The sequence below is a fragment of the Mycetomoellerius zeteki genome, unplaced genomic scaffold, assembly GCF_001594055.1.
Source record: "Mycetomoellerius zeteki isolate Tzet28-1 unplaced genomic scaffold, Tzet1.0 scaffold73, whole genome shotgun sequence".
NCBI classification, from domain to species: Eukaryota; Metazoa; Arthropoda; class Insecta; order Hymenoptera; family Formicidae; genus Mycetomoellerius; species Mycetomoellerius zeteki.
In genome coordinates this window covers 2,889,691-2,901,007 of record NW_017257753.1, presented here as the reverse complement: position 1 = coordinate 2,901,007, position 11,317 = coordinate 2,889,691, and the positions used below count along the sequence as shown (strand labels likewise).

At 37.7% G+C, this 11,317-nt stretch overlaps 1 protein-coding gene across 2 annotated transcripts in view; it reads left to right on the top strand.

Annotated features, from left to right (window-relative positions):
• The first annotated feature begins 4,341 nt into the window (after window positions 1-4,341).
• The window catches only part of LOC108729383 (Myocardin-related transcription factor), a 210,796-nt gene continuing 203,820 nt past the window's right edge, over window positions 4,342-11,317 (top strand). For both annotated transcript variants that reach the window (XM_018458457.1, XM_018458456.1), the window contains exon 1: window positions 4,342-5,361. In XM_018458457.1, the coding sequence (XP_018313959.1) occupies window positions 5,322-5,361 (40 nt within the window). In that variant the 5' untranslated portion in view covers window positions 4,342-5,321. The remainder of the gene's footprint in view (window positions 5,362-11,317) is intronic.

Genomic DNA, 11,317 nt, shown 5'->3' with positions numbered 1-11,317 from the left:
CCTGTTCTCCACGCCGTTCCGGCGTACGCTCGTTTATTTGTTGGCCGCGCGATAAAACTTCTCTCTCCTTTGTGTGTGTGTATCTCTTTCTTTCTTCTCCGTTTCTTCTCGTTTTGGCGCATCTCTCTTTCTTTCCTTCTCTCTTTACCGGGATCTTTTCATTTAAACTGTTCGCCGGTCGTAAGAAATAATGCTGGAAAAAGTCCCCGCTTACTCGACTCAGTTACGAGATACCCTTTTTAACGATCACACTTAACCGCGTCTTTTGACGCTGACGTACGACGTACACAATATTCGCGATTGCAACGAGAATTAAGTCCGATATAAAAATGCAGTCCCTTTGCTGGCTGATTGGCGGAACGTATACGTAGGTACATCGTATACGTTTCTTCGCGCTTTATACCATCCGAGTTACGAGAATCTCGTATCTCTTCTGGCGAAAAATAAAAATCGGAGTGTATATAAGTCGAATGTAAGGGGAGAGCGACAGAAGTGTAAACGGAGCTTCTAGGAGGCGAAAATTGAGACAGCGAAATGTAAAAGAAGTGTTTACGCTTCTTTTACGTTTACATTGAAAGAAAAGATTGGCTGCTGCAGCAAATTAGATAGTAAAATATGGCATAACATTTTTAATTGGCTGTGCAACAGCCAATTTTTTATTGTTGCAGCCAATTTTTGGTTGCGTTAGTCTATCCGCAATGTCAGTATAGAATTTCGATTGGGGCTGTAGCACCAAAAATTGGCTGCTGCAGCTAATTAAAAATGCTATGCCATATTTTACCATCTATTATAATTTGCTGCAGCAGCCAATCTTTTCTTTCAGTGTATATACGTTCTACATTAATTATTTTAATAGTCCAACAAAATTATTTTTATATCTGTATGCAGCTAAATTTTTAGATACTTCAGCAAAATTAATCTTACCATGCAGGTTCCTCTCTTTCCTCTTGCGAGTATCACGAAGTGAAAAAGAGCAAGATTCGGTCGCGTCAGCGATGTGTAACAAAGTCGTGTAAGATCAGCAAATGTATATACTCTCTTAAATTTTTTGGGGTAAAATCTCACTCTAGAAAGTGAAACTTGAGCCAGTGTTGAAAAAAGAGCTCAATTTTCAATCTTTAAGAGTGAGATTTCATTCTTTAGAGTAAGATTCACTCTAAAAGCTTTAGAGAGTGCGGATATTCTAGATGCGCAATCACCCATGCCTAAGATTACGTAAGTCTGCATCGTGGAAGGTCGGCAGCAGAGATTTGACGAGCGTCGCTTTTCGAATTGTGCCCTCGCTCGACGTCGGCGACAGAAACCGACTGTAATAATAGGTGTAATACACTTTTCGCGATTCCGTAAAGTATGATCGGTATGTACGTTGGCGAACGGCGGCGCGGTCTATGGTCAACTATAAAAGACATCTGTTCGCTTTTAGAGTCTCCTTTATACCGGCATACGGTGACGTCACTCTCGCGCTGAGATAAAACGAGATGGACGCCCACTCCGCTATCGCAAGTCGCGTAACACCTTGCACTCTTCTTTGTCTCCCTTTCCTCCCCCGTTTTCCGCTGTCCACCCCTTCCGTTTTTCGTGTGGAACCATCGAATTCTCAACGAGCCACATTGACTGACGCGCGTGTTATACGATGGGACTTTAACGAGTGTTCGTCTAATCGTCGTGAACCGCATTTCGAGGAAAGTCTCACGCGAGACTGCTTTTGGCACGGTTATTGCCATGAACGTCATTGTCGTTCGTAAATCATTTACCCGCGCTCGTTTCGACGCGTTCGTGGCAACTAGGTGCAATAGTAGTCAAGAAGACGATTCGATCGAATCTATTTCTAGGTAAAGATCGATATTTATTTTTTTACTTATCCACAATTGCTTCTTCTTTTGCGACATTCGTTTATAGCAAAAGATTTTTATCAGAATTATAGTATTTTAAATAACGTGTAGTCTCTAAAATTCTACAATGTTTGATTTCTTTGAGATTCAGTTTTTGTCTTTCACTTATCCACCGTTGCTGTTTTCGCAACATTTTCTCATAGCAAAAAAATTATATTCATTTTAAATAATGTATATTCTTTACAATACTTTAAACTATTTTTTCTTCGATACTGAATTTTTATCTTGTTTTCATTAAATGCTACATTTAATTGATACTTAATTAAGTGTTATCAATTTTAATTCTTCAATTTCATTAAATTTCTCTTGATTATTATATAGTTTCAACTTTCTCGTATTCATCTTACATTATTGTATCTTAATTATCTTTAGAGTTTTAGGTACTGCGGTAGGGTGAAGTTGTGGTCAAAGTAAAACTGTGGTAAAAGTTAGTTAAATTTACGTGTCAAGCTCGTTTATTACTTGATTATAATCTACACTCGTCTGTTCGTGTCTGCTGTTGGCGGTCGGTCGAATCTCTTATTATTTTTCGCTTCTTATTAAAAACTTTATTAATCCGTGACCTTTCCTTCACGAAGCTTACTTTGACATTCGATCTCTCTCGAAGTGTTTTAAACTTCTAAAGGGATAATATTATCTCGCCGAATGATCAATGCAGCTTTTCGGTAGATTTACTTTAAATGTATGATGTTAAAGCTCGAGCGCACAATATTTTGTGATTATCTCGATGCATTCATTACTGTGACTTCTGAATGTTGATGAATAGGTACAATTTGCTGGATTTACTTGCGATTTGTTATCTCGCATTTTTTTTTCCTTAATCCTTTGAAGACCGGAGCTTTCTAACAAAATAACTTACAGAAGATCTTATTTTCTACGAGATTTTAGGGTCGATGATTCGATTCTGGCCTTAGAATTCTAAAATTCAAATTTCAAAGAAATAATCAGAGTATTGTGTAACTTAATTTTAGAAAGTTCTTGGTTTAATGTTACTTTGCAATTAAAAACTCCCTGAAATTTATTTTTATGATAATAAAATTGTTTTTATAAATTTTGACCTTCATATTGAATCCATCACTGCACCATTTTGAATTTTTATCTTTTACTTCATATTCGAATAAAGCGTTATTAAATTATCCTATAGACTAAGTTTCATACAAATCAAGCAAGCAATTTACAAAATAAAATGGATGACCCCAAATGGAATCGTCGGAATCCACAAAGAGTTAACCGGTTCATTTATTCCATGCTTTGTTTTTCGTTTTTGCGAGATTAACAGGTACGCGTGTATACAGTATGCGCAAAAAAATGCAACTCTCACAACTAACACTTCAGTTGTCGGTTTAGTTAAATAAAGTAAGTGGACGGAGGCAAATTTGATTATACCACAAATATTTTGTCCTTCTACCAAATATTTATTCGATATGATTTCCTTTAATTGCAATCACTGCGTTACTGTGTCACACTCAGCAAATATAATAGTGATTAGCCCTCCGTGAACCAGATGGAAAATCAACATGACTCAAATGTAGATATATCTCATACCCCATGCTATGCTTCATTATAAATATATTATAATTTAGTGTGATTGGTAACAACGCACTCTCCAGTTGCACGAAATCGGCAACACGCGCGGTACTTGTTAAGAAGTTATAGAAATTCTTGCTGGGATATGTCACACCCCACATAGTTCACGGAGGGTTAAAAGACAGTCGCATATTTTTTGGCGCATACTGTATATATACGAGTGAGAATTTTTCACGAATTTTTGTTATTGGACTTTACTTGGAATACTATGTCAGAATAGCGACGATGCAACATCGCCACATATACCGAGACGTTTTTAATGACAAAAAAATAGATAATTAAAAATGAACATTGGTTCGCGCCATTGGACCAATCTCGAAGAATCGTTTGCGATCTCGTAATGCGGCGCGTTGCGAGATTTCGTAAGGCGGCGTTAACGTCTTCCGCCGAGGAATCGATCGAACCAGCCTAGTCGCACGTTGGCGCGATGCCAGCACGGGCATCCCGACGCTTCCCGAGATGGTGGACCGAGTCCGACCGAAGGCAAGCGTCCCGGCGTCGGCGTCGGCGTCGGCACGTCGGACGTCCGTCAGTGCGCGTGTGACATGGCTGCGAAACGCTACGACGGCGACCTAAACGACGCCCTCCACCTCGCGATGTGAACACACCCGCCCGCGACACCCTCGTCTGCGATCCTTGCGCGACTCCTCGCAGAGGTATATCGATACCCAAGCCAATGATTCGAGGAGATGAGTCACAGTGATCGAGCTACACAAAGGACTACAGTCTCGATAATGCAAGCGATCGTCGTGTGATTGATATCGATACGTTAGAAAGCAGGAAGAGGAAATCAGTCATAGGGATCATTCATAGGGAGATTCCCTTATCATTCTTTTACGTTATCGTTATCATCGGTGCCACACTATATTTTCTTATCGGTGATTGCGGAAGTTCTTAATTAATTGTTCGGAGATTATTCATGTAAATAGAAATAAAAGACGATCTCATCCACGTGACGAAAAATCAAGACGAACGTTGTCTCGCAGATTTCTTTTGAGACTCGATCATGTCGGGTCTCTGATCGAACTGTCACGACAATACGGTGATCGCGGTGTCGGGATATCGAAACGTGTGGACAGGAGCAGGCGGAACGATGTAAGAGAAAAGTGCGAGGTGACCAGAAATCCGTACAAAATGGCAAATCGAAAGGGTTGATCGTAACCAAGTGCGATTTTGTCTCGCGCGTATGAAGCACAACGTACCATTCCCACAGACAGATGAAGCTGCATTCCCTCTAATCTCGATCGCGGCGAAAACAGTGGGCGAACTGTTTTCGAAAAATTGTATATAAATGCACGCACAGAAAGCGTGCATCGTCAGCGCATATCTATTACTAATCGAACGTTAATCACTTTAATTAATAAGATTCGCCACATTTAGTGCTGCCTCTCGTTCTCATCTCGTGGCGCCAGAGTGTGAACCATATAAACTGTTACGCAGACAGTCGAACTCTCTTGAAATGCTTATATCAATATACATCGCCAAAGCTTTGAGTGCCTCAAATTATATTAATCCAAGTTTCCTCGGCGATGAGGCATAACGCTTTGAGCGGGAACGTGGACGATCGAGGATAATCCTCGGAGTCGCGATCGATGATCGATGATTACCTCGGATATTGCATGTAATACGGCTGCGGGCTGCACGTCAAGACAATTTTCTCTCATGTTTAACTAGGATAATAATTCGTCACGTTGCGAGAAGTGCAGAGAGAGAGAGAGAGAGAGAGAGAGAGAGAGAAAGAGGGAGAAAGAGTGCATGTGAATGTGCGCGCTCGTACGTGTCCATGCGCGAAGTGCATAAAGCGACGATGGGATATCGGTGAGATCACGAGGTCACCGCAGAATGCCTGAGCCGAGGGCAAAGCGCTGTAAACACTGTGACGGTACGGTACGCGTGGCTAGCTGGACTGCAACACGTCATGATGAGTGGTTACCTCGCTGACCCTTAACACACTTCGATCGTTTGCGACTAACATCTGTGTCGACTAATAAAGAGTGTTACGTTTGAGCCGAGATTGCATTTCAATCCCATTAACCCCCTACCGCTATTGTATTCGTGTAAGAATTACAGAACGTCGCTTCGTCACGCCGAGTTTTACGCGAAGTCGTCGAGTATGTAAGTCAAGCGGCCGAGTTACTTGCCGAGCGTATCCGAGGCAACATTCCGCTTGACTTGCCTCTTTGCGCGACTTCGTCATTAACCCTCCATAGCTGATGGTGGATTTATTGGACCCATTCAAATACAAATCTCTTCGTAAAAAATGTCAAATAATTAAATTCTTCTATGTCATATCTACAAATTTATTCTTATTAAAATAACTCAATATTCCTTCTTTTTTATACGAATTATTTTATTTTGCCATTTTGGCTCCTTGAAATTAATTAGTGCCTTTTAATATATATAGTTGAATGGGTCTTACAGATCCGACATCTAACTGTATTATATATTTGAATGTCAATTTTAGAGAGTCAATTTTAAATGTCGTATCACACGTGTACTGAAAGCAATATGTTGATGAAAATTTTTGAAGTTGAAATGAGAGAAACGTACATAGTTAAATTTATAATGAGAATTACATCGAGAATTCATACACCTAATTTGAGTTATTTTTAATCATTTTTATAGGCCGCCATTTCTACTCAATATGTCATTAATTTAACTAAAACAATGGAGTTAAAAAATTAATAAAAAATGTATTAAATATACTATTTAATTTAAAACTAAATAATTTAATCACAGAAATTAAACGTACTTATTTTTTTTAACTATATGTTTTGTATTAAATACAATAATACATTCACATACACTTGAAAGCAAGCACTAAAGATAACAAAATTTTATTTAATTTAAAGAATTTGTTTAAATTTAATCTTTGCAATGTTTAATATTTAACAGTGTAATAAAACTGAGAAATGAAGAATTTTAATAGACAAATTACGTTAGTACCATTTAATTTGCTAATCATATAATTGTTAGCAAACAACTTGACTTAACTCTCTACGTTAAAAATCAATGGAACTAAAGTGAAATTTTTCACAAATGCAAAGGATACCAATTGGGATAGTACTATTTTATTTGTGGGTCATTTATTCCACGACTGCGACCGGACATTTGGACCAGGCTTGAGGCAGACCGAGACGAATGAATGCGCGAAGCGCATTCCGGATCGGACGGCGACCACGTCCAACTGCACTCCTCCCCCTCTACCCATCTCGTTCTCTTCCTCGGGCTTTTTCTCTTCATCCCTCTGTCCTCATCTTGTCCTTTTTTTCCTCGTCACCTCTTGCACTCCATTCTGCCAGTATTTTTACCCACGGTTATTCACCCTCTTATCTGTAGACGCTTGACGGTTATCCACCTGTACTAACCATCGATTTTTACACCAATCGCGCAGTCTTCTGAAAGTTCTGAACATTATGCGGAATTTACACGCGAGTGATCTAGAAGAGCTTTTAGGATAACGACTTTATTTAAAAATCTTAAAATCAAGATCTTAGTGCTGAATTGGTGGTTTATTTGAATTTCTTTTGCGATTAAATCTCCCCTGTAAACACCGAATCCTACAAGTATGCTAACGATCACTAAGATTCCCGGTATTGACCTACTTATTTTCCTCAACGGTTTTACATCGAGAACGCGTTCGCTTTCTTTACTGCTGCATCTGTTGATAGTTTAATAAACACCGTCGCAAAATACAGCCAGACATTTGCCATAAGTGTCATAGTTTAAAATGCATATCGTTTTTTAACTAGAGACTGGGGACTGTCGTTTTCAAGGAAGAAATTTCATGGATAACAAATGAACCGTATTTCCGTGGACTCTCTGAAGAGCTAATTATATACATATGTAGGATGTACGCTAAATCGATTTTCTCGATAGTCGGAAATCTATGTCAGAAAGCTTTCAGCCAAACACAATGATATATGATGTTTGAAAAGCCGAGCATTTCTTTTCACTCTCATAGGGAAACTTATTCTTCTAATTAAGTGTCGATTTTTTTTTAATTAGCTATATTGATTATGGAATTTCGTAAAATAAATCAACTCTCTCACGTAAAATTGCATCTAATCCAACCTATAGTCTTTTTTAAAGTTGAATTTAAAATGTTTTGTGAAGATCCTTCTTTTATTTGGTAATTTTGATTTCTACTAATGAATTTTCTATAATAAGCCGTTATCTAAGCTTTAAGTCTTAAGCCGTAAGAAATTGACCAGTCACAGTCGAATATGAGAAGAATAATCAACTATGATTGGTCAATTTTTTACGGTTTAAGACTTAAAGCTTAGGTAGGTAACGGCTTATTGTAGAAAATCCATAAAATTCTCGCACGTTTCTGCAAACTTATTTAACTTTCGTCTTGTATGTGCTTGTCAAAAATTTTACGTCGACATTCCATGAACATAAAACAAACGAATCGGCTCGTTTCGCGAATATAGAAACGATGATGTGATCTTTCTGAAAAAGTTGAAGGTTACATGCTTAAGCTTTGTCTCATACCGAGCACCTAATATATCGTTCATTTACGTCTACCTTTTCTCGTATTTCAAAGAAAAACGATAATCGAATGACAACGAAATTCTATTCTCATTTTATCGGATACTTTTTTTTTATTTTCTTGTCTTTTGATATCGCGCGATTACGTAACACGTGATTTATTTTTACGTTCTTTTTTTGCGATGGTCATCGAATTCGCGGTCAATAAGTATAAAACTGTCGGTTCTCGTGGGCGTTGACAATCGCATGATCGCGGGATGGATCGCCCGAGTCGGACAAGACGATCGATAAATCTTGATCTAAATTTATCTTCCTCGCGGGAACATGTTGCTCGTAATCCACGTTGCTTTTTTCGATTTATGGCCAGCGCCTTCCAGCTACAGCTTTACAGCTTCGCGCTATTGCGTAAACACACATTATCGCACGCTATTCTGTAAATTCATGGTAATTATTCAGCCACTATAGTGATCGTTGTAGCGTTCTCGAGGGTTTTGTCTTGACTAAAAACCTTATAACAGAGCCTGGCCACGAGCGAAATTCGTCAAAATCTTAGAGAAAAATGTATACGTGCTATCTCATTCTAAGGGACTGCGCAGAATAAAAAGAGTGGGGAATATGGAACACAGAGAAAAGAGAACAAGGGATAGAAAATAGGGAACAGAATAGAGGAACAGAGAAATATCTTTAAGGAACAGAACTATTCTGCGTTAACACATTATAGGTCTGTTTTTTATTGCTGCACTTTCTGAACTAGTACACACAGTGCAATAAGTTGAAATGAACAAATATACGTTTGTTTCATTTCAACTTATTGCACGTGTTCAGAGTGCAGCAATAAAAAAACAAACCTAAAGTTTGATATTGAATTGTTCTCTATTCTTCGTTCCTTGTTTCTTTATTTTTTTTTTATTCTTCTCAGTTCCTGACTTTATACTTTACGCATAAAATATAGATAATAATATACATACATTTACGTATATACAATGTAAACAATTTATGAATCATCGAAGCCATATTCTACGTCATGAACTTATAAAGTTTCTATCTCATTTATACATTTTTATTTATCAACACTAAATTTATCTAATTTATAATAATTTTGATTTTTACATTGCTTGTATTTTTACACTACTATTGTCTATATGAAAAAGATTCATGTAAAAATTCGTGTTTACGTAAAAATGTTATATAAACATAATCTTGAAATATACAGCATACTCTTCTCTAAAGGTCATCGATATTTTGGTTGTGTATTTTGGTAGATAAATTTAAATCTGTAAAAATAAGTAAAATACCTACAACACTTTTGTGACGATAAAAATTCGTTGTTAAAGCTTTAACAAGTATAACTAAAATTTTTTAAATTTTTATACAATCCAAAACAAAAAAAATTTGCTCTGTTCAAAGATCCCTATTGCTAATGAAAGAGATGAAAATTTCTGTTGTCGGCGAAAGATTAATTAAGATTAAAGAGTGAGACAATTTATATATGTACACAGATAAACAGTACACATATTTTTTTCTCTCATAGGATTTTAACAAAATTGCTCGTGGCCAGACTCTGTTATAGGATCTCTAGTCTGGACATGTCTGACTTTGCAGTTTAATTTTTAGACGGCGTGCCGGCGTAAGTCTAACGTCTATCTCACTACGGCATAAAAATGATTCGTAGATACGCGAATGGCTCATAAACATCAGGTCGAGCAGCTGTCGATTGAAAAACATCGGCTATATTTAAGCTTAACTGCGTTGGGCATCCCATCGCCAGTCTTGACAATAGATCGAACAAATTCATTCCGCTCAGTGCTTATACGGGACGTGTGCGTAATCGGAACACAGATGTGATTAATCGTTTCCTAAATCCGACGCTCCAACACGGCCAGCGTCAATAGCAGTCAATAGCAGAGCCAGGAAAGAATGCCGCGTCCAAATATTATGAAAGTAGGTCTAAGAATTTCGGGACATTGATGGGCGGCGCTACCGTCCACGTCAGCGTAGATTTAAATGACTTTTAAAGAGTAACTCTTTTGAGCGACTTCGGATTTACTGCATAAACGTTATAAATCTAGGCTAACTTAGGCGAGGGCGAAATCACAAACTTGCGCTAACAGGTGGACTACGCATCAACTTTATCCACTTCCCGTCATTATCATCGCCGCCAGTCGTTTCTGTCGCAATCGTCACAGTTTTTGTAGTAAAGACAAAAGTCGTTATAGATCTTGTCCAGCGTGGCCGACCTTCACAGAATTCGCGGATGAATTGGTTCGCGGGATGAGAATTTGGCAGGTCGCGGCTCTGGACGACTCTTACGATTATTTATCGGCACGGTATGCGCGAAACGTGGGCGATGGTCCCCTCGCTGCTCCACCTCTTTTCCGTTTTCTGGCTGGACTCCAAACGGCAGCGACACTCTCACACCTATGGATTTATTTCTCGTACGACGGCCGGGTATACGTGCTAACTCGTCTACCATACTGACGCCTCTGAGTGGAAGTCTTACGTGCGAATGCCTACGCATGCACGCGCGGTTACAGGCTTACGCATTACGTCGTCGCGATTACGTACATCTTTCGCGGATCACACACCGCGTTTGCAAACTCTCGGATCCACCCTCACTACGTTAACAGAAGTGTACTAAGTATGTTAAGGTCTCTATATCGCCTAAAAATGATAAAAGAAATATGCAAAGTTAAAATCGACGCATGTAAAAATAACACATTTAACAAAATGGTTTTTTGCTAGTATTCATTATTCATTTAGTTACATCAATTTTAATCCTTGAAATTATTTTTGAAGTGCCTTTTAATCAACATATAAATTAAATTCATTATCAGTAACTGTGTTATAAATTTTGACGTCAGTTTGAAAGAGTTAATATATTTTATTTTCAATCCTAAGTATCTTTTTTATTAGACTATTTATTTATATATATTAAATTTTATAAAATTTGGTGTGAATAACGCATTAAACATATAAGTTAGAAATAAAATATAAAAGAAAAAAGAAATGCTCGGTGATTATAAAAATAATCCTCCGCCGACAACTAGAGCTTTTAAAGACATCGATAGTGTGATTGTGAATTTTGGTAGATTAATCTGCAAAAATAAATAAAATGCAATCCGATTTGTATGACGATATACGAAAACTTGTTAAAGCTTTGACAAGTATACCAGAATTTTTTTATATTTTTATATAATTCGGAACAACAAAAAATTTATTCTGTTTCTCGAAGATCTCTATTGCTAACGGAAAAGTTAAAATTCATGTTTTGCTGACGGAAGATTAAAAATAAAATGAATTGATGGAATAAAATGAACTAGATGCAATAAAATAATCATCATGCT